The sequence below is a fragment of the Lepisosteus oculatus genome, chromosome 1 (genome assembly GCF_040954835.1).
Source record: "Lepisosteus oculatus isolate fLepOcu1 chromosome 1, fLepOcu1.hap2, whole genome shotgun sequence".
NCBI lineage: Eukaryota > Metazoa > Chordata > Actinopteri > Semionotiformes > Lepisosteidae > Lepisosteus > Lepisosteus oculatus.
The window spans coordinates 35,549,948-35,573,223 of NC_090696.1; the positions used below are offsets into that span (position 1 = coordinate 35,549,948).

General features: G+C 39.3%; 1 protein-coding gene across 1 annotated transcript in view; it reads right to left on the reverse strand.

Moving 5' to 3' along the window:
- Positions 1-23,276, reverse strand: part of polr1a (RNA polymerase I subunit A) — a 45,117-nt gene that overhangs the window by 11,315 nt on the left and 10,526 nt on the right. Inside the window, exons 12-27 of the mRNA XM_015345042.2 lie at positions 22,615-22,842; positions 19,685-19,939; positions 19,077-19,268; positions 18,434-18,583; positions 17,891-18,074; positions 16,638-16,720; positions 14,442-14,600; positions 13,495-13,593; positions 11,516-11,668; positions 10,299-10,381; positions 9,319-9,484; positions 8,532-8,753; positions 7,509-7,723; positions 6,820-6,987; positions 5,387-5,522; positions 3,198-3,355 (exon numbers count right to left, since the gene is read on the reverse strand). Coding sequence (XP_015200528.2) covers positions 3,198-3,355; positions 5,387-5,522; positions 6,820-6,987; positions 7,509-7,723; positions 8,532-8,753; positions 9,319-9,484; positions 10,299-10,381; positions 11,516-11,668; positions 13,495-13,593; positions 14,442-14,600; positions 16,638-16,720; positions 17,891-18,074; positions 18,434-18,583; positions 19,077-19,268; positions 19,685-19,939; positions 22,615-22,842 — 2,651 coding nt within the window. The remainder of the gene's footprint in view (positions 1-3,197; positions 3,356-5,386; positions 5,523-6,819; positions 6,988-7,508; positions 7,724-8,531; positions 8,754-9,318; positions 9,485-10,298; positions 10,382-11,515; positions 11,669-13,494; positions 13,594-14,441; positions 14,601-16,637; positions 16,721-17,890; positions 18,075-18,433; positions 18,584-19,076; positions 19,269-19,684; positions 19,940-22,614; positions 22,843-23,276) is intronic.

Here is a 23,276-nt window from a genome sequence, read left to right on the forward strand (position 1 = left end):
AAACAGGGCATGATATGGCATGATAGCTGGAGAATGGATTTCTGAACAAACACAAAGCATTCAATTCTAATCTCTGCTCTTTCCCCACAATACTATTGCATTATAAAAATTGTGGATTAAGCCCACAGGTTTGATACAGTCCACCTAGAACATGAAAAAAACAGCATTTTAAGCAAGTTCTTTAAAAATGGTCTTCACTTTCATACTTCTGACAATTGACAATTTAAATGGACCATTTTATAAGAAATCACATTCTTAGATAATTACATAACTGAATGTTTTTTTCAAATCGAAAATCACTGTGAATGTGTTGCATTTAAATTTTGTAAACTTTTTTTTACAAACTAATTTTACATATGCATTTTATTTTTTAATTAAACAAATGTCTGTTATTTAAAAAAAGGTTTTATATCTTCATGGCATCACAAATAAATAAAAAGGAATCACACAAAGGGAGGTTGGACTGTAATCTTTGATAAAATGTCATCTTTAACTCTAAAAACCTTCTAAAAATCTAAACATACAACATCATATTATATACCCTGTGTGCATCCACATTTAAAGAACTTGTAACAAGTTAGTTATGCAAGATAAACCCTTTTCTAAATCCATGTTAACCAACCCCTAAAATCCAACAGCCACACGGATGATCCTATACTTTATCTATAATTAATGCTTCTACAACCTTACATACAATAGAAGACTGTAATTACTTGTTCAATACCCTAAGATCAGCACTACCATAGCAATTTTCCAGTCAATAAGCATTACCCCTGTCTAAAGAGGTGGAGTTCTGTTAATGGCCTATGAAGAACATCTATTGTTTCCTTAAGTACAACTGACAGAATACCAAAAGACCCTGGAGACTGGTTTATCTCAATCACTGCTTAGTATCAGTAACGGCTTCTACTTCTAATATTCTAATTTTATTTAATATAAAACTGTATCCTTTTTCAATCTTGGGGTACATTGTTTTATTTTTTGTCAAACATCTCAGTGAAGTACTCATTTATACATGAGCCGTTTCTCTTGGATTACCTAAAAATTTCCCATCGTTATCTCTGAGACACTTCATCCTTTGCTGTTCTTTTGGTGTTGCTAATAGTTTATTTGAGTTTTTATTGCTTTTCTTTGCTCTGCCTCTTGGCTGTTCCAATATCCTTCTTTATGCTCTAGCAATTCATCATACTGCATTCCTGTAACGGGAATGTGTGTTTTTTTTGTCATTTTCGTTTATATGAGGAGAAATTGTCTTAAAAGGTATTTGATGTATTTAAACCATTTGGCTTTTACCTTCTCAGATGTTTCTATCGTTTCAATAGAGACCAATCTCACATCAACTCATTCCAGTTAGTTTTTGCCACTACACTGTCTAAACTGGAATTAAGTACTCTTTGTCCGCTGCCACTGTGTGATAAAATTATTTAAAAAGAAATCACTTTCGAGACTAAATAATCACTGAATCTATCCATACAAAAAAGACAATCATCACTCTTATGACAACAGAATACAAAATTCTCAAAAGAAAGATAGTCACTATTTCTAGAGGCACTGCTCTTGGAAATAATTTGAAATCTGCTGACAACAGGTTCTTTGATGCAGATTGTGGCTGAAATCTGGTTTGAACGAGTTCACGCTAAAGAATGAAAGGTACTTCTCCTCCTAAAACACTGTTCAAACATTACATATTTAAAGGGGAATCAAGCATGCTTTCACTTTTCTTGTTTACTTTGTTAAGTGTCACGAGTGAATGGGAACAACTGAACAACTGAAATTTTGTATTTTGAATACATGTGGAATGCAAATTTAACAGGCAGCCTTTATTTTTTAGATTTTAAATCTCATCTTTAGAATACGGTGGCATGGCGGCACAGTGGTTATCATTCCTGCTTTACTTCCAGACCTGGGGTGTTATCTGCGTGGCGTACATTATGTGTATTCTTCCTGTGTTTGAGAGGGTTTCCTCTGTGTGCACTGTTTTCTCCCACAGTTCACAGACTGTAGATTAACTGGCTTCTGTGTGAGTGTGTGCGTGTAATAGTCTGTGTCTGTCCTATAATGGACTAGCAACCCGTTCAGGGAGCATCCTGCCTTAAGCCTGGTGCCCCTGCTCCTCCGCAACTCTGAATTAGAAGAAGCAGTTAGAAAATGGATGGATGGATCTTTACAATATTTTTTTTCATTGTATACATTTTGTGAAAAAGGCTCCACAGCCAAAATGTTGTGTCTCTTCTCTGTTTCTTTCACCACGGAATAAACCTTCACCCGTTCCATATGGGAATCTACTTTTCTCATTTTAAAAATTGTTACGAATCCAAACAAGGTTCCATGCATGTCATTTTAGATGAGAAACTTTACAATTTTGATGATGGCTGATCCTGTTTTGGTTTTTTTCAGAAAGGCAAAATTGTTGACTAGTGGGACTTAATCTTTACTTCAATCTGTGCCTCTTTGTTCCCCTCAAAATATGTTCTCACACCCCTTATTAAAAATAATTGAAGTATTATGTGTTTTCGATGAATCACCTTCTAAAAATTCTGGCATGTCTCAAACCCCAAAAAAGGGCATGTTTGGTAAAGAACCAGTGCTGTAAGATAACAGACTAAAGATAAACGTGGATTCACAACATATACTGTATAATAAGGTTTTAGGCCTATACTTATCATTAATTTCCCTAGTGCAAGATTTTTTTAAAAAGTGCAAAGTGTATCTAGAAAAGCTGTTCTTTTTTGTCTAATAATAATGTATATACAGTATATCCCAATCCTAAGTGTAGTATTTAAGGGTAATTACATTACCCTTAATTACAAGAATCCAAACAAGATAGGTGAACTGACTGGCCTCTTCCCAATGTATAACTAAGCATTTATAGCTAAAATCATTAAAATAAAATGTAAATGACACGCTCTGTGCATCATTTGCATTGCTTTTGTTTTTTCTTAAATTACAGTACTTGTTCCATTTTCCAAACACTCGTCAAAGAACCTAATGATACGCATGGCTTCAGGCTCATATTTGCGTAACAGCAGTGACCTTTACAGACATAAGGCATGTGAAAAAAATAAACACGCACTGTGAAATAGCTAATGTAGCTCTGCACATGGTGTGCAGTGCAAGCTGCAGACTGCTGAAGCCAGGGTTTGTCTGCTCCAGTGAAGACTCGCACTGTGCGGTGTGGTGGCAGCAGCTGTGTGTACCTGGTCTCCATGAAGTGCAGGATCTGCTTCGGGGACAGAGGCTTGTCATGCTGGTAGCGCTCAGGAGGCAGGAAGTGGAAGGTGACCTGATAGACACGGCTTTTCTTCAGCTTCTCCTGCACACTTAGAGACTCCTTCACATCCACTCTTTGCAGGACCTTCACAACACAGAGGAGACATCAACTTAAAATATACCTGCGTGCTCCATTTTTACAAGACCTATGGCTATGCACCACACCGATATGTCCATTTAGGGATTTTATATATGTATGTCCCACACTATTCTTTAATTAATGTTATTAAATATTACACTATGTTTAATTACTTATTAAATATATATTTTCAATAGAAATAGTAGAGCCCAAATAGTAAATCGTAGAGGCTAGGGGTGACTATAATTGTGTGAGTGTAGATATTATACATATCATATGTACGCATTACAAACTAATATTTAACAGGGCATTACAAATTAATCAGATACATGTTTTTGCAGCTACTGGAACCTTAACCCTATAAATTTATTAAACAGATCTTGCAAAAACTATTTTTGTACAATCACTAGCAAGCCACTTACAATTTGGGCAACTTTTTACTTCAAATGATCTCATAGCTCTAGCTAAAAGGTATTAAACACATCCTGAGGGCTAAACCATGCTTGTAGTAAAACATAATTAAATTGTGTTTAAATAAAGGATGAGGCAAAATAGGCATCATCAAACTAATCTGCAGAAGAAAGCATTGTGCTTTTTCCCCTGCTCCAGAATTCACCGCAACAACTATTACTTATTATAGGCCAATAGTGCCGGAAATGTAAAAATTCTAAAACAAAGATTCACACAAGTTAATTTATTCAAAATATACTTACCTTGAATAAAAAATAAGCTCAGTTCATGAGTGCATTTCTCAAATTAAAAATGACCAAAAGCATCTTTAAACTAAACTCATTAACACTAACATGTTTAGACATGTCCGTTCAAATTAACTCTCTTTTCATCTCTTTACCATAAGGCAGACTACAGTCAGGCACAGTGCCAGAAGTTATGGTCACAGCTTCCTGTCTTTGCTGTCATAATATGCTAATGGCATTATCTGAAGACTTATTTCTAGGACTGGGTGAAACAGGAACAATTCTTGATCTGAGTGAGAACAACCAACAGTAGAAAAACAATGGAAGTAAATCCCAACCCGAGTGAGAAGCTGCAGTCTTTGAGTTAGCGTTGTGTGCTATCTCTTTACAGGGATAACAAGAATCTTTCCGTAATTCTTTAACAAAACTTGCTAAAGAAATACGAAAGCCTTTTGTAACAAAATTAAACTTTAAAAAGACATTAAGAAAAAAGCTAGGTTTTCTGCATAAGCTGACAATATATTTCTGTAAGCTTCAAAATTCATTCTGTTGCAGCCAGCATTGATAAAGATAAGTGAGCCAGGCCCAGAAATGGCCATATGCGCCCAGGTCACGACAAGAGTTCCACCATAGTTCAGAACTTACTCTGAAGTACAAAGGTGAGCAGAATTTTATGAAGAGATAAGCCCAAGATAAACCTTTACTAAAGAAACGGAAAGGTCAAAGTGTGAAGAGGGAAACAACAGTTCCAAAATACGACCTTCAGAGTTCTGAATGAATTCTGATGATATTTTTGTCAGCTTATGTAGAATGTGTCTATACTTATTGGATGGAACTTCACTGTGCAGTATGACAATCGTTGAAGACACAAGCTAACACAACCAGGAAGTTCATTAGCAAAAAAAATCGGAAAGTCTATCTCCCCTTTTAAATCCAACAGAGCATGAATATATAAGATTAAAAAAATCAATGTCAGAACTCCCCGAGGACAGGCAAGAACTTACACTGACTATAACAAAACATCAAACGTTACAACACAGAGTTTAGAGAGTTCAATGGGTGATATTTATAATATGGAGAAAAGTGAATGTGTCCCAGTACTCATAGTAGATTGAAATCACTGGGTTGAACATATTTACAAATTTCCCCAAAATGAAACATATGTTATATTTATCATTCATTTGCTTAGCTCAGTTATGTTGTCTCATGTTAAGATTGAGACATTTTTAATTTTTAGAATTTAGGGAGCAAACTTTGCTGAATCAGCCTGCCCATTGTTTGTTTGGCACTAATCAGGTAATGCCACTGGGATGCCCAACAGGAGACACACGCTGATACACACCTCTGACAGACACACACGAGTCAGCTTCTTTCTGAGCTTCTTCACCTTCTTCAAGGCCTTCTTTGTGTTGAGCACAGGGATACTCATCATTGGGGTTTTGATGGAAGAACTGGCAACCATGAGGATTTCACGCAACCTTGAACACAGAGAGAGCCAGAGCTCAAAAGTCTGCTCAGAAATGAGTGGAATTTCCTATTTAACAAACTTTTAAAATTAAATGAAGTCTCTTAAGAAAAAACAGTTAAGAACATGAAAAACATCAGCTCCATGCTTTCCTCTGCAGCTTTTCTGTACTTGCAACATTAGTATCTGTCTCACACAGCAGCCAATGGCATCTACTTCAAGCTCCAGGTGACTGCAATTGGTATGCTTATCAAGAAATTATTTCTAACAAAGCTTTATCTTCTTACATGTTTAACTAATTATTTTTGTAATTTGTAAGATTTATAGAAACACAAGAACTCCAAAAGAAACTCAATATTAATTTTTTAAAGAAAGCCCTCTTTTCCATTGCAGTCCATTTATTTTCTATTATTTGTATGGATTACAAAGTAATATACTTATGTTCAGTCCTCAAAGACTGCAGCTCTTTTTTTAATGTAGGTTTAGGTTTTTAATGTAGTCAAAAGCTACTTAAGCCCTAAAACGCTATTATGGACAATTATAGCAAATAATTTAGAAAAAATACAAACACCCTTCTTTTCCATAATGGCAGTAATGATTAATGGTGATTACTCCTCTGGACTGGAATGTGGTAGGTTCAAATCCTAGTACTTAAGCAGAATTCTTTATCTAGAACATTGCAGCAAACATTAACTGTACAACTCAGTCCTCAAGATGTGAATAATTGAGATAAGAACACCTGAGCACAGAAAAAGCACAAAAGCTGATTCCCATAAGATATCATACGGGGACACGATAAAGAAACAACAAATTTCATGCTGCTCATTCACTAGAACCATGGTTCAGTGCTCCTGGGTATAGTGACTCTCTCATTCAGTGCTAGTTTATGTTTAAATGCCAACTTTCACTCTCTAGTTTTGTGGTTATTTAGAATGTTAATAGTTCTTATTAATGGCTCAGAAAAAGAAAAGTGACAAAGATGCATCAAGTCCTAGAAAAAAGAGAATAATATTTTAAATGAAATTGGACAAAATACATTTTTGGCATGGCATGAAATTGATTTGACTTAAGACTTACTCAGGTTGAGTGGGGCTTTGGAACATAACCTGTTTTTAATCTTAGGGCAAAGTGCACATCAGTAAAAGTAGCCTCTCTTAGTGTCCTCCAGAAAAGCATAAGCCAGATAAGATGATAAATAGTGCTTTTGTCCAATTAAAAAAGAATGATGTGGTTTGTACCTCAGCATATCAAAACAGCCCTAACCCGAAGTCTGGAGAATAACACTCCAAGTGCGCAGGCTGAGTCAGTACCTGGGGATCCCAAGGGTGACGTTCATCTCTCCTCTGCCAGCAAAGTGAAAGGTGTTGAGTGTCATCTGAGTGGACGGCTCGCCGATACTCTGGGCCGCCAGGAGCCCCACAGCCTCCCCAGGGTCACAAAGCGCCCGCTGCCACTTCAAGTGCAGCAAGGACTTCAGGCTGATGACAGAAGGGGGTAATAGACACCTTCTAAATCAGTACCTTCCTTCTGCTTTTCAGTTATGTATGCTGGCAAACAACAATCGGGCTCTGTATAATGAAAACCTACTTGCTACTACCAACATAAAGTGGGACCCTAGCATGAAAATAGTGGACAAGATCAAAACACTGCAGGTCCAGTGCCTGAGAACAGGTACAACTGTGCCCACTGTTCAGGGGACATCAAAGACAACAGAAGGACATGGTGACTTAAATAAGAGCCAGGAAAGCAGTCCAGTCTGCTGCTGATAGCGTGGGAAGAGAGACAACTGCAAAAACCAATTTGCTCTTCTTGGCTTCCTCATTTCTACATTAGTGCCCTCTTGAATTGCAGAAGAATCACTATACATTTTGTCCTTAAAAGCTTTTGGTTTCGAGTGCAATGCCCACATTACAAACTTTAACAATGAGTGTGACCAGAAGAAAGCAATGTGGCGAGTGTGGTAAGCTGCGGTGGCTAGTGTGTTGGGGGGAGTGCTCACCTCTCCACAGACAGAGACTTCTCGCAGTCAGCACTGCTCTGCTGGGCCTGGTAGTCAGACAGGTAGGAGTCCACGATGCTCTCGAAGGTTTCAGACACAGAGCCGAAGGAAATGTCCGGCCGGTGCACGGCCAGGCAAGGATCAGGACAGCGTTCTGTCTTCCTGGCATACTTCCTGTGGCCCTCCTTGTCCAGGGAATACCACCTCTCCATCAGCTGTAGGGTAACAGGGAGAAGGACACAAATGAACTTTCTTTTTGGAGTGGCAGCTTGATTCATTAGTATTTGGATTCTGTACTGTTTACTGGAGTTAGCACAAGCGTGCTGACAAAGGAATTTCACTTTAATGCAAAGAAAAAAAGTGTACTTATGATGATATGCTTATTAGAGCTTTACTGCAGTCCAGAGAGGCCTCCATAAACAGTGTTATGTGAAGAAAACAGGACTTCATGTCAGCTTGAGCAGAAATCACTGCTAAAGATTACTGCAAAATCAAACCTTCTGTCGTGCAGTTAGTGTACTGCTAAATGAACCTGGAAATGGTACTTCGCTTCTTGTCTTTTACAAATTTTCAACAACCACGAAAAAAGAAAAATCCGCACCCACAATGTGGTTATAAAATTCAACTTTTCCTGCAACATTATGTTCCATGTTTTGGAACTTGTATTTCTCAATTCCCTTTCAAATTCTTTATGCCCTGAATTTGTGCTTTTGTGTGAAAAAAGAAACAAGTGCTCCTATATTGTAGGCCACTGTTCACATCTATCTCTTTAGGAGATGAACTTTAGTCACCTCCATTCTGTACTCTAATATCAATGCTCACTGAAAATGAGCATTCTCCTTCCCCTCCTCCTCTTTGGAGGCCAGATTTTGAGTTCACAGTCTTTTACTGAGGGCACTTTCCAGTCTTGACAGGCCATAAAGGGTTAATATAGAGGAAATCTGTTTTTGTTTTGCACAGGAGAAAGAATTTAGATGGTCGCGTCACCTGCAGGGCAATGTGCCCCAGTGCTGGTGGCCGTACCTGCTGTGTGGCGAGAGTCCTGCTGTTAACCAGTGACCCCTGCTCGCAGTGGGCCTGCAGCTTTGCCAGCTTCTTCTGAGAGAAGAGCAGAAAGGCTCCCTGGCGGGGAGAGCTGTTCTCGTGCTTGGTTTTCCACTTCTGGATTGCTCTGAAATGCTTGGATGAAGCCTCGGAGTCCATCTTGGATAAAGCCTCATCTAAGCACTTGGATTTTTTGATAACCTTCAAAAACAAAAACACATGATCCACTGGAACAGCAACCTTGACAAAGAGTTCTCAAGCAGCAACCTTGACAAAGAGTTCTCAAGCTCTATCTGCTAACACTTCCAACAGCTCACACCCGAATGAAACAATATTGAGATTCTAAAAAGCAAAGCCATCGACATTCAAAATTCTCAATACCGTTTACACAGCTGGTCTACAAGCTTGTACTATAGAGTACTATTTAGTACCTTCAGCGACCAAACCTTAGTATAAACTCATGGCTTTCTCTGCCTAATTTCTATTGCCTCTAAACTTCTTAGGAGTATTTCAGTGAGGAAAAATGTACTTTGAATATATTGAGACTATATGAGATTTTATTCATGTCATTGATGCCAAATACTAGGTCTTTGCAGTAATGGACATGTATCCGTAGGCTCTTGATCAATAAACAATAAGCACAATTCATTCACAAAATGACCTTGGTTTTTCAGTAATCGAGCTTCTGCTTAATTATTTAATGAAAAATAAGAACTGCTACACAAAGCAGCCAAAGATGTGAATACGTTCCAAAGACACGTAGTACCTCATAGTTGTCCCTGATGAAGGGGAACTGCCGAGGCTGTAAGAACTGTGTTTTGGGGATGTCCAGGCCGTCCTCTCCATACAGAAACTGAACCACACTCCCATCGCTGTCCCGTACAGTCAGGTCATACTGCACCACCAGCCCCTCCAGGTGCTTGATGATGCACCTGCAATGACACATGGGAAAGCAGATGTAAAAAACACATCGAACACTGCAAGCTCATTTTTACTGACTGAAAAAAAACACATTTGGCTTAAAAAGCCATAAAATAACAAAACAAAATAAAGACTAATTCAAGGTCAGCTCAGGTATCATAAGATAAGGTTTGTGGATTTAACAAATAATGGAAAAAAACTCTAAAGCTCCAGACAGAAACTGTGAATAATGTGAAGATACTATTATTTTAACAAAGTGACTTTCAAAATGCTTAAGTGACACTTAGACAAAAGGGCAGTCACTTTAGTTTATGAACAAGAGAACAATAAATCTAAGCAAAAGAATACAACAGTGGTAAACAGACTGGTGACCATGGGAAAAAAACAACTGCAGAAACACAATGGGGTGACCAGCACAAAGTTTGCAATTATGTGAAAGACAAAGGTTTTGTTGAAGAAATAAAGCAAAGGCTGGACCCTTCTAGAAATGCAGCAGTCACAATTTCTGCTGTTTGCAGAAACCTTGGACAATAAGCTCATACTTTTTATAATTTTTTATTATAAAATTAAATTAGTATCACACTTCATTTCTAAGCAGTAATTTATTTATAAGCAAAGACTGGGGGGTCATCCCTCCGATGGGCCTGTGTCCCAGGGGGGAAGGTGTCATGTTCACTCCTCTACTTGACGTCATGGAAACCAGGATAAGCTCTGGCCCCATGGGCCGCTGTGGTTCTGTGGTTCAGTCTGGGAAATTACCCGTCAAGCCAGAGTACTCAGTTTAAATTTGTTTAACACGCTTTAAGTAAGATGCAGTCTCCTCACCTCTGAAGGTAACCAGACCGACTGGTTTTTACAGCTGTGTCTACCAGACCTTCACGACCAGCCATACAATGGAAGAAGAACTCCTGAAAGGAAAAAGAAAGAACAGAAACACAAACATAAACAAATATAAAACCCTCTAGAAGACTGTGTGAAGGTCATAAGCGACCCCCTTTTCTAGTCACGCTAAAACAAAACCTTACTGGTGTGCACCATGTAGCCCAGGACACTGAAACTGATCTACAAATAATAAACAAATAATTCTCAATTATAATTTTAGAATTTGCCATCTAGAGTATAAGCACAATGATAAAAGAGTAACTTCACATACAACGCTAATGCAACATCTTTATGAAGAAGGAAGAGTTACAACCTCCTTTAAAAAGAGTAATCATGAAAACCATGGAGAAGAGTTTTAGATTATGTTCTGTCTTCTATAAAACAGGCACATGTGAATTGAAAAAACTTCACAAAGGAACTCCAAATCGCTTTCAACAGTACAGTATTTGTAAGGAAGCTGTGCGTTACAGTGGCGGTAATTAATTCTTGTACAGACAATATTTGAATATAAATACCTTCTAAATACAATTCTTCCTAAAATGTTCCAGGGGATAGTAGAATTCCAGGTGCTTCTTTTAAAAGAACAGACTACTTTACATGTCTATTTTGACCTTCATTGGACTGGCATGATACTTCATCCTCTTATTTAAGCCCTCTATGAATTGTACGATTTATGTGAAGATTCCCATCTTGCAACCTTCCAACGTGCTTTACATACAGCAAGAGACCCTCTTTCTCCTCCCAGCTCAGTGGTGCAGCAGTTGTGTGGCAGCAGGGAGTTAAGAGAGAACTGCTTCATCAGTTGAATTATGGGAGAACTTGTGGAAGATCCAGTGAGGGATTTGGTCACAACACATGGAATAATAACCATACTCTTATAAACAGTGCCAGGCGATCTTTAATGACCAGGCAATCATGACCATGGTTTAACATCTCATCTCAAAGATAGCACTTCATATAGCAGAGTGTGCTTGGTCAGCACATTGGTCTACCAATAACAACCTGTTTTCTTGAAATGTCTCCCATCCTACTACTTATAAAAACAGGCTACAAGCCGCTGTTGAGAATTACAGCTCTCCTCTTCAAACATCAAGTTCCAAAAAACAATCTGAACCAACATGCTTCCAGAGAACATGAAGGAGAAAAACGGAGTTGCTTACAGGGGGTTTAATCCCAGTGAGAAATCTGCCGGACACAAAGCCCCCTGCTCGAGGGGACACGTCGTAAGGCTGAAAACAGGGCAGAGATTTCCCAGATGGCATCAGTGGGGGGCGGCGTCCTTCCAGCTCAATCTGTCCCAGCAAGCAGGAAATCTGCACAAAATCAACCGTTAACACATCAGTCTGAGTCTGAGGAACTGGGCCCAGACACTGCAAGTTTCAGTTCATATGTGTAGCTATGTGTCACTATTCGATCCTCACTTTAACAAAGAAAAGCTAGCAAATAGCATTTCAAAAGCATGCCTAAAAACCCTTACATAATTATGCAAACCCCTTTTTTCCCCAAACTTTAAACTCTTTTTCAATCTTTAAAAATCTTGACCAGATTTAACATGGACCTATTCACCATGTAGCCATTTTTGGGGTATGTGTGAAACGTGTTTACATTTTATAGCAACATACAGTCATGCTTGAAAGTTTGTAAACCCTTCAAGGTGGTCATTATTTTAGATATTATAGAGATATTATATGAACCTGAACTCTCAATGAATATATAGCATGAATATCCTAAAAAAAGACTTCCCACACATAAAAAGGGATTTGAAGTCAGATTATTAGACTGTGATATTTAACAAATCACCAGATATTCTTGTGTGCAAAAGTAAATAATTTGTGGCACCTCCTTAAGCAGTAATAACTTCACAGTTGCCTTCTATAACCAATTTATCAGTTTCTGACATCTTGCTGGAGGGATTTTTTCCCACTCCTCTTTACAAACCTCCTCCAGCTCTGTGAGGTTTGAAGGACGTCTTGCATGAACAGCCCTCTTCAGTTCCTGCCACAGCATTTCAATGGGATTGAGTCAGGACTGTGGCTTGGCAATTCCAGGACACAGAACCTCTTCTTCCTCAGCCATTCTTTAGTGGACTTACTTGAATGTTAAGGATCGTTGTCTTGTTGAAGCATCCACTTTTGAGCCCAGTTTGAGTTTTCGAACTGATGGCCTGACATTCTTCTCAAGAATTCCTTGATATTTCTCAGAATTCATGATTCCCTTAATGATGTCAAGTTGCCCAGGGCCAGAGTAAGAAAAACAGCCCCATACAAGGACACTCCCACCACCATGCTTGACAGTAGGGATAAGGTTTTGTTGGTGGTAGGCTGTGTAGGCTCTTTGCCAAACATGGGCCCTCTTGTTGTGCCCAAATAGTTCAATTTTGGACTCATCTGTCCAGAGAACAGACTTTCAGAACTCTTCAGGCTTGCCCAGGTGGTCTCTGGCAAACTTCAGATGGGCAGCTTTGTTCTTTTTTGACAGAAAAGGCTTCTTCCTGGGGACCCTTGCATAGATGGCATTTCTGTTCAGGATTCTTCTTATTGTTGTTCTATGCACCACTACTCCAGAGGTAGCTAGGGAGGCTTGTAGATCTCTGGATGTTATTATAGGATTACCTTTTACCTCTTTTACCATTCTCCTTGTGACCCTGGGATAAACTTCAGGAAGACGTCCACTTCTTGGCAGTGCTGCCACTGTTTTAAATGCCCTCCACTTGTATACTATTTGCCTAACAGTTGATTTATGGAGTCCATTTTGAAATGGCTTGTACAGATTGATGAGCATCCACTACGTTTTTCCTCAGTTCTGCTAGACTCGCAGGAAGAGTAACTAACCTGCTTTCTTGCAATCATTTATGTTAGCTCCTCCTTAAAACATCATTTCAGATCTTTGGTTACCTCGGTTAATTGGTTGACCCACCTGATCCTGCTTTACCTTGATTCTGATTAAATATACATTTTGTGGTTAAAAAAACAAGAAATCTCAAATTATGCAATGGGTTCACAAACTTTCAAGCATGACTGTATTGTAATAGCGCAGTAATCATTTTGTTTTGTAGTCTGGATCACTATAGGAATCTCACATTATTACACAGACCTCAGCAGGGCCTTGCTGATGTCTGCACTCAGCACTATGGCTTTACCTGCATAGTGTTGACAGTGGAGCCCTTGGCCCCAGACTGCACCATCAGCTGAAGGTTGTTCTCTGGGAAACGTCTGTGAAGACCCAGGGGCATGCACACCTGAGAAGACACAGATTGCAGCATGAGCCAACAGAACACACTGGGGACATGGACAGAAAACTGGCTAACACATGAACATACAAATAACCTTTAAGGTTCTTATAAAATTATCATCACAAAATCTCTGCAAACGTTAATATTGGAGATTCGCCACTGAGAAGAAATATTCAGTGCACTTACATAACTAAAACAAGCATTGCAAAATTCTCCCTAAACCACCAGAAAAATCAAAATATCTATAGATAGATACTTTATTGATCCCGTGAGGGAAATTGCAGTGCAATTGCTACTCATGATAAAATTACAGATAAAGTTTAAGGGCTTCCTAAAATCTGACTATTCTGAGGTTAACTCTAATTAATTTTTGCTGATTTAATTATCATTATCAATTATCTTTGTCAAAAGAAAGAAATGGAAATACAATCATTAGAGCTCATACAATATACCTGAAGGGTATTTCTCTCTCATAAAAAACAAAAAGTGTTTTGAGGTAAGCAACTGCATATTGTGACTCTGGTTAAGAAGAGGACACGATTTATAGAACACACAAATACTTTGGGGAGATACGTGCACTTCTGGGACCAATTACTCAATGATTAATAATGGGATGCACTTGAGATGGTACAGGAGTTAAACTGAATTAAGTGGAACAAACCTATGACTTGCCAGAGCGAGCGCCTAGGAGCTCTGTACAGAGCTGGGTGTTGCAGGACCATTAGCAGGCCTCGCATTGCCGCATTTAACAATCGCAGCAGAAAGAGCACCCGAAGAGAAAGTGTATCAAGAACTGAAAGAAGATATAAAGGCAAGAGACAGAAACTGCTCATAAAGTGGTGAGACGCACCAACCTTATTGATGCCATTGCTGACAAGGTTGGCCTGCTCCTTGAACTTGAGGTCCACCATGTTGAAGTCTCGCTGGTCGGGGCTGAGGTGGGCATCATGCCACTTGTCCCTGGCCTCACTTTCCGGAACAGTCTCGGGGAGGTTGAAAGCAGCTCGCACAGCCTGCAGCAGGACAGGGGTAACTTCACTTACACAGCCAACACACAGCACAAAGGGGGTGTATTATATACAGATAACGACAACTGTTTTCTATATACTATCATATCATCTGTATCGATGGACAACTTGAAAAACTGTTGCTTAGACCAGTGTTCAGACCAGTTGCACACCTTTTAGAATATCTAGGTATTCTACTAACATAGGACAAATTTTAAACAGTTGTTAATTCTCTTTGGTAAAGGCAAAGAAAAAAAATCTTGATAAAACCCAATACAGACAATGTCTGAACACATAGGGTACATTCTATAATAACATAATAGTGCAACTGACAAACATAAAGATATTCTAACTTTAATCAAACTTTACCTTAACTTGTGCAAAGGAAAGGCAGAAATCAATGTAGACTATTTAGACTTGGTATAAAGTGCAGTGATGTTTTTTTTTTCCTAGCAGTTCAAGTTTGACCTTGTATAATTTTTAAAATAAAGCATTATCATTTAAACGAAACTGAAAAATGAAGAAATTATGTCTGCTGTATATATTTAACAGGATGAACCCTAATTCATAACCTGGTATTTCTGCTATGTACTAGAAATAGAGGTATTTTATGACATTTCTGGCTTCAGTCTTACTGCAATAAACAGAAAATGTGAAAACACAGCTGCACTGGCTAAATCAAGGACAAGCCACAGCTGTGAGGGCTCTTTACAGGCACACTCCTGTACTTTGGCATCTATTTGAAGAAAGTCTAATCTTGTCATAAAGACTTCAAAATCTGATTCACACTGAGCTGTCTCTAGCATATTTCAGTCTGTGTTTTGGGCCCATGAGACCACAATTAAGACTGGGAGGTTAGTAGACTCACAAAATCACAAAAGACACTTGAGCACAAACCACAATTTTACATCTTAATACATTTCTTAAGTTAACTTTTCTGTATCTTTTCCCCTTTTGAGCAACAAAGGAATTCACATTCTCAGATATTTTCAATGATGGCTTTTGCACGTTACAGAACTTGCAATTAACTCACAAACATGCTAGATGGGCCCAAAGACCTCCGCTCGCTTGCAGCCTTTCTTAAGTTCTAATCATAATGAGGGCTTCTAGGCTCTTCTTTGCTTCTATGCTGAATGGAGATGCAAGTAAAGTGATCCTGTGGCATAACCTGGGGGTTGAGGGTTTCTATTCACCCAATGCTATCTTGGCATGGCAATCTGCTTCATATCAGGGGTAAAACAGCACGCTTGGCTTTCTCTCTTTATGTATTTTTATAATAGGCTTCATATACAGTAGTACAGTATCTGCTGAGCGGTACTTATTTGGTGCAGGAACTTGACCGTTGCAGATGAGGCCATTTCGTGGGACAATATTTGGGATAATATAGCCTCCAAAAATCTTAAATATTGAATTCCCTTCACTCAGAAGATCTGAGCCCTGACACTAGGAGACACTATCTCCTGAAGATTGTTTAGAACACTCTGTCCATGGAGCATGTGGACACATTTTTACAAGTTCTAGGAGTGTCAAGATGTTGCGTTCTGGGAATGTTTTGTCCATTATTATTAAACAGGGATATTACTCTTGCTGTATGATGACTGCAATCGGAGCAGCAGAAAGTGATCTGGCTGACTGGTCTGACTGTAGCTACAAAGTTGTCTGCGCTGAACTGAGAGTCTCTGCATCCCCCCTCCTGGCCTCAGAGGGTCCGAGCCTGTCCTGACAGTATCTCAGTGGAGCTCTCTGTGCCACTAGGGAGAAAGTGGAGGCTTGATGTCGTGCTGTCGCCAACACAATCAAGGCCTTATCCTACAGGAGCTCCTTTGAAGAGGGGAGGTCGTATTTATGAGGTACATAGGTAGAAACGTGGAGGGGGGAATACTATTGAGTGCTGAATTATTATTTTAGTTTTTGGATTGTATTTAGGAAATGTGCTAAAATAATTTGTTCACAAAATAATTAAAAACCTCAGAGGCAAAGAGGCTGCCACTGACTGATTGTTGAAAAACATAATCTTGCACAGACAGAGCAACAATACTCTACCTTTGCCCCACATTTGGTAGACTCTACAATGATCTTCTTTCTCTTTTTATTAGCTCCAGGCTTTACCAATATATCTTCCACACCTGCAGCAAAAAAGATTTTACTGTTAGAGCCTGTATTCATTACAAGAATGGAAATTGCTATTATTCCCTCACAGGTTTGTTTGTAATTTGATCCCTTCGGTAGTAGACAACCAGAAATATTAAAGTTCTTAACCTTATTTGTTTGTTCAGTATGTGTATAGTTTTTTCACAATGGTCCAATGCATTTTTCAGTGAATGAAAAATTATCTTCTCAAGGTCAAATAAGCATTTCTTAAAGAAGAACTGCAGTCCCAATACCTCAGACCTGTTATTAAGTCTCAGATACAAATACAAATACAAATTAATTGACAATATCTCAAAATCTTACAAATTTCAAATTAAGCACATAATTTTGAACTCTGTGAAAGTACTGTGTGGTCTCTATTTTGTGGCAAAACACCAGTCTTACCACACACGAGAGCGAGAGTTTGTATGAATTGTGAAGCTTCCCACTGTAATGACTAATGTAATGTTATGGACAAGCGAATAAGTATAGGTTCTAACGTGATCTGCATGCAGAGTTAACAAGTGATTTGTATTTGTTGGCAAAAACGTGTCAAAGTCGAGAGAAGTATTTCTATTGGATTAAAAGAGATGTATTCACTAGCCTGCTCTTTTACAATGTCACAGGGCTGCTTCATGTCACCGCAAGTTAGTTGCCCTGTTCCGAATCATAGAATATGCTGCATATCCTCTAAATGTCGTTTTTTTATGTCAAGTGGAGGATTTACACATTACTGTGTAGATGTTTTACTTGCATTGTGGTTTGAAATGCACTCATCGATGATGATTCTTTTTTTAACCCCGAAATATAAAACTGGTGTTGCAGCTCCCCTTTTAAAGATAACGTACAACATACATACAATGGTAGTAAAATGAATTGCAGTCCACACCAAGTATCTAGTTGGCCTTATTCAAGTAATAATCACTATGAAAGTTAAAGGGGGACCAGCAAACCTGATGAATTGGGTTTTACAGATGTCCCCACAGCGGAATACAATTTCTGTCTGAAGAAATAAAAACTGGTTTAATTATACCTAGAGAGCTGAAAAGAAAACCATATAGCTCCACGAGACCCCTGCTCTGAAGGAAATGATGGGGACACATGGGTCACACGCACACAGCCCTGCTGAAGGATGCAGCAGGCTCCCACTCTGTTCTGCTCCTTACCCATGGTGAAGCCCCTGTACAACTGGAGGTGGGCTGTGAAGAGCCGGGCCAGGCAGCTCAGCAGTTTGCCACTGGTCTCCCCTCCGTACAGCTCGTAGCAACAGTGAACCAGCCCGTAGGCCGAGCTGCCATAGTGGGCCTTGTCCAGAACTCCACAGAGCAGCTCTCCATCCTGGATTATGACCTGCAAGAAAAGGGCACCACTGGAGTGGATACTGGGGAACCGATCTTTAATGGGTATGGAATTTATTCACATGTTGAAGGAAGCATCACATATGTTTTTCCATCATTAATGCCCACAGAGAAATGTTACAATAAAAGGTCTGACAAATACAATGTTTAAGAAACCTTAAGACAAAGACTATTAGTAAATAATGGCACAAAGAAAATGAGATGGCACACACAGTGCATATCCCCAAAGATACAGCCGGTAAAACAATACAGTTAGAGTGAGTTCCATTTCTCCTTGAAGAGATGAGACAGCTGAAGCTCTAGCATGTTTATTACAAAATGAGTGCTTCACGAGACAAAGGGATGCCCTACCTGGGACTCACACATGGAGTCTGGGTTGTAGCCTGGGACAGGTCGTGGTGGCTCTTTGATCCAGGCCTTACTGGGAATCTTGGCTTTCCCTATGAGGTTCAAGGGTAGGTGTTTTTCTGGAATTACGTTGATCAGCAAGGTAGAAACAACCTGGACAACCAGACAAACAAGCAAGTTAAACAAGATTAAATTAATTCTTTCAGAATTCAACTAGCAGTTACGGTGAAATATTAAAGAACTATCAATTTCTCCTAAAAAAAGTTCAGTTTCTTATTTGCCATTTAATGAGTTTGAAGTTATCAAAGTGCTTCACTAAGCAAATTTCGTACCATTATACGTAATAATCTTATTATTAGGGAATAAACACTGAAGGCTAATGAGATCCTTAATGTACTGAAAATGGTTCTGAAGTGTTTACAAGTATTACCTGAGACATGCTAGCAATCATCCCACCCATAAACGAGTGTAAAGAACATTTTTACACTAAGAATAACAGTTTGGGTTATATTTAGTTTTTTTAAGAAAAATGGTAGAGGTTTTAACATGTCAGCTGACACAAGGTGTGCAATTCTTACAACAGCTTTACGTTTCAACCATTTTCAGTGAGCCCTGTGAGTACGGACAAGCTTTAGACTAGAGAGACCTGTTTCCCTGTCCACAGGGCACATGGCTTCAGCACTGCGGGGGGCAGCACGCGGACCCTGCCCCTCTTGTCCGTCAGGCCTCGGTAAACCAGCTCCATGTACTGGTCTCGTGTGAAGAAGCAGCCGCGTATTGTCATGCTGGTGCCCGACACCATGTGATCCTGAATCAGTCCTGCCAAGGGCTTCCCGTCCTGAAACACAGGAAGCAAGAGAACCAGACAGACCTGTCACTGCAAGCGCGATATAACGGCAGTTATAGTTTAAAAATAAATATAAATGTGTTATGTGTTAAATATGTGTTAGTCTTTGTGCCTGCATTTCAAAAGGACCACTGAAGGATAAAGCCGTTTTATTAATTTCTGCAAACGAAGATGGCATGTTATCAAATTACAGAATCCAAACACTTCATTCAAAAGTGTTTTTGTGTTCATTGTGTCCTTTTTTTGTGGAATAATGAACAGGAAAAAATAACTTCTGTTAAAATTTAATCTCAGTCTTATAAGTGCTGTAAACTATTCAATCCTATTAAAAACTGTTTTAGAGATACATTTAGTAATCTTAAGTCTTAAGTAATTTGATATGATACTGCCACTATGTTTCTTGTTACCTTGGGAACCAGATACTGTTGGTCAGTGCTGACAAGATTATAGGCCTCAGCCCTGCCCAGCTCACTCTGGGGGAAGTGTGCGTTCATCTCATCGCCGTCAAAGTCAGCGTTATAGGCTTTGCAGTTGGCATAATGCAACCGCAGAACCTTCTCTCCAGGCAGGATGCGGGCACAGTGAGCCTGGATGGAGGGCCTGTGCAGTGTGGGCTGTCGGTTTAGCAGCAGGACATCACCGTTCTTAATGTGCCGGTTGACCTACCAGAGAGAAACACTTTTTTTCACTTTCATTTCAATGTACAAGCTGCATTAAGGGCCATGTTAGAGTAATTATTACCCACCAACCAATTGCAAATGACAGATTCAGTGGGATTTAATAACTTCGTAGTGAACTTTTTTTTATAAGCGATTTTATCAAAATCGACAAATCCCATCAGTGAAGGACAGGTGCTTGTGGAACTCCAAAACCATATCAGATTATCTTATTTTGATATTTTAAATGTTTTTAAAGTAAGGATATGTGGCAGGTCCTCCAACTGGTAGCATGGCAATGAGGGACTAATACACATTAACACCAGTTATAGGGTCCCTGCACCTTATTTTCTGTAACCTAAATAAAGCTGTCTCCAAGGAGAAAACTGTCCAGACCAGACCGGCCCTGGTGAAAATACCCACTCCACCCTGACTTCGTCCAAAGCCTGTTTTGCCCCATCAGATTCCCCTGTAAACCAAACTGTAATGGAACTCAAAATCTTTTTTACTTTCAAGTCTTAACCATAAGGGAAAGCATGCCTGCTTTTCCCTTATAACCTACAGGGGTGCCTGCTTCTAACCTTTTCCCCTTACTGCAATACTGACACTAGCCTTACGCCATGTCTAGCTGAATAGACAACTTCTACAGTGCTCATAACCTTTCAACATAGAAGTCTCAATTAAATGGACCTCAGGAGATCTTTCTCTCACTGCAAAATGCCTGGACTTATTTCTGTCTGGTCTCTAAGCTGCGCAACATTGGCTCAAAGCAACAGATGGCTGAAAGACACAGCTGCTCCATTACAGGATATCATTAAACTGCGTATACCTAGAGCATCAGCAATTCTACCGTGACACCAAAAATACTGTCTTACAAGAGAAAACATCCATAAATAATTTTGCACTACAGCTGTAATCAAGGAAGGAGCTAAGATTCATAGTTAATAAATGATACAGACAACAAAAGGGTAGATACGCTATAAAGATGCACATATTAGGAAAAGGTACTTAAAATCACTTGCATTAAATTCTGCATTTATTTCAATTAAATATCTTCAAGTACCACAACGATATTGCACAGCCAGCAATCCCAGGTAGAGCATCATTTTTTTTCCAGTGTGTAATTTGCACTAAAATACCACACCCTAAACAAACAGATGCAATATGGAAAGGTTTCATTAATGTGTCCTGAAATATAGTACAAAATGAAAACTAGCCTTGGGTCTCAGAATCTTCAATAAAGAGAATAGACCAATGATAAATAATTAAAATTGCTTGGAATGTTGACTTAGATAGTATTGACCACTACCATCAGATTTAGTTCAGTCAAGTACACTTGTGGGTTAACTAGGGAAGCCCCAAGTAATAACTCACGTTATACCCTTAATTACCCTGCCATAGCAGAAAATGAATACATTTGGGCTATTCTGTGCTTTTAATGTTCTTTGTGAAGAATGTTTCAAACACTAATGAAAGATGCTTTTAGTGTGACAACATTTTAATAACAAATGTGATTTACAAAACCTGACCTGTCCATTCATATTCAATTTAGAATTATGCTAAACTTCCTTCATAAACACTGTCGTTCACTAATCCCTGATAACAACTGAAGCCAGGATCGACAGACTCAGACAGCCATTTCTTCCAACCTCACTTCTCTGGCCAATCTGGTGGACCTCAACACATTCAGAAACAAGGTTGGATGCCAACTATCCTACTAGCCCAACAGTTTACCACTCTGCTATCTCATACGGTAAAGCTGTTAGCCCCTTGATGAAGTTTCTTTCAATTGAAAGCGGCTGAAGATAATCCTTAGCCAAATAGTTAAGGAAATCACAAGAGACTAGAGGTTCCAAACAGACTCTCTCATTTATAAAGTTTCTCAAATTATTATGATCGATGCAGCACTGCCTTTAATCGGAGCAAGAGCAATTTTGAAATGACTACACACTCCTGGCCAGGCCATCACACTTTGATATCTCCATCAATCCTTTTTTGTTGATGATCTTCCAGACTATGACCTATTAATTGGATGGTGTTTAGCTGTAATATCTTGCAAGATTACAAATTGCTGCCTGTGAAAACCCCAGGCAGTGAAGGTTCCGTGTGCTGCCTCAGTCCAGCCTCCAAAATACAAATGTGTCACAGAGATGTTGTGTGGTGTTGGGGCACACTGGTTCCCTTTAATGTATTTCTCTATTTTGACCAGGATTCACATTCAGCAGGTTAATGTGAATCCAATCAAAATTCATAAATGGACTTGATCAGTAAATGATCAGTTAATTTGAAGTGAAATTAAAGATATTCAACATCCAAAGTCCATATAATTCTTTAAGAAATGTTTAAAATATCAGTTTGTGCACAAGATCACTGAAATATGCCAAACCAAAGGTACACACAGCGTGTGCTGCACACAGATCTGTGGGTGCCTTTGACTCACGAGGAATAACTAAGTCAGGACGAGTCCGCACTCAGGTATTCACCTCTGTCCGTTTTTTCAAGTTCCATAAAAACAGCAAACAACGTTTCAACTAATTTTTGTTAAAGCAAGTCTGAAAGGACCCCTCTTACTGAGCACAGACCTTTCTGGAACTAGCGATCACTCGTAATGCTAGAAAAAAGTCCAAATAAACCCTCGGTCCCTCCTGGTCTCCTGAAGGGAGCGACAGGGCAGGACTTACAATTTTCATAGACATCCTCTGCGGGCCGGTGCAGGGCGTGAGCAGCTGCTTGGCGATGGCCTCTCTCTGCGTGCGGTTGGTGGAGCTGAGGACCGTGCGGGAGCCGTCCTCACTGATCACCATGGAGGCGCCAGGGTGCACGTCGGGCCCGTTGATGACTGCCTGCCGCAGCTCCTTCACGTTCCAGGGCGTGACCGGCTGTGGGTACGTCAGTTTGGTGGCAAACACCTGGTGGTACATTTGACACCATTTCTGGCCCCGGCACTTTTAACACGGCTTTGGCGTTTCAAAAAGGGGGAAAAACACTTGAAATTTAAAAGCTAAACAAATGTTTTACCACTGAATACATGGTATATGGTTTAAAACAAAAATCACCCCCCTGTCAAGTTATACAGCTGTGTAAAGGACAACTGTAACTACTATAATAAAATGTTCTGAAGTTTTGTTTTAAAAAAACTGTTAAGGTCCTTTTTGAATTCAGAAACATTTTGCATAATGTATGTGTAGTGTAACCATATTCATGTTCACACTTATCTGATACTTTTCATTTGTAATGTAATTATAATTAGAATTACTGCAGCATTCCTTCAACTGACTTTGTGATTTGAGTCTTATGTTTTTGCGTTCATATCTTTAAAGAATAATGTCACAGCGTTGTGTTT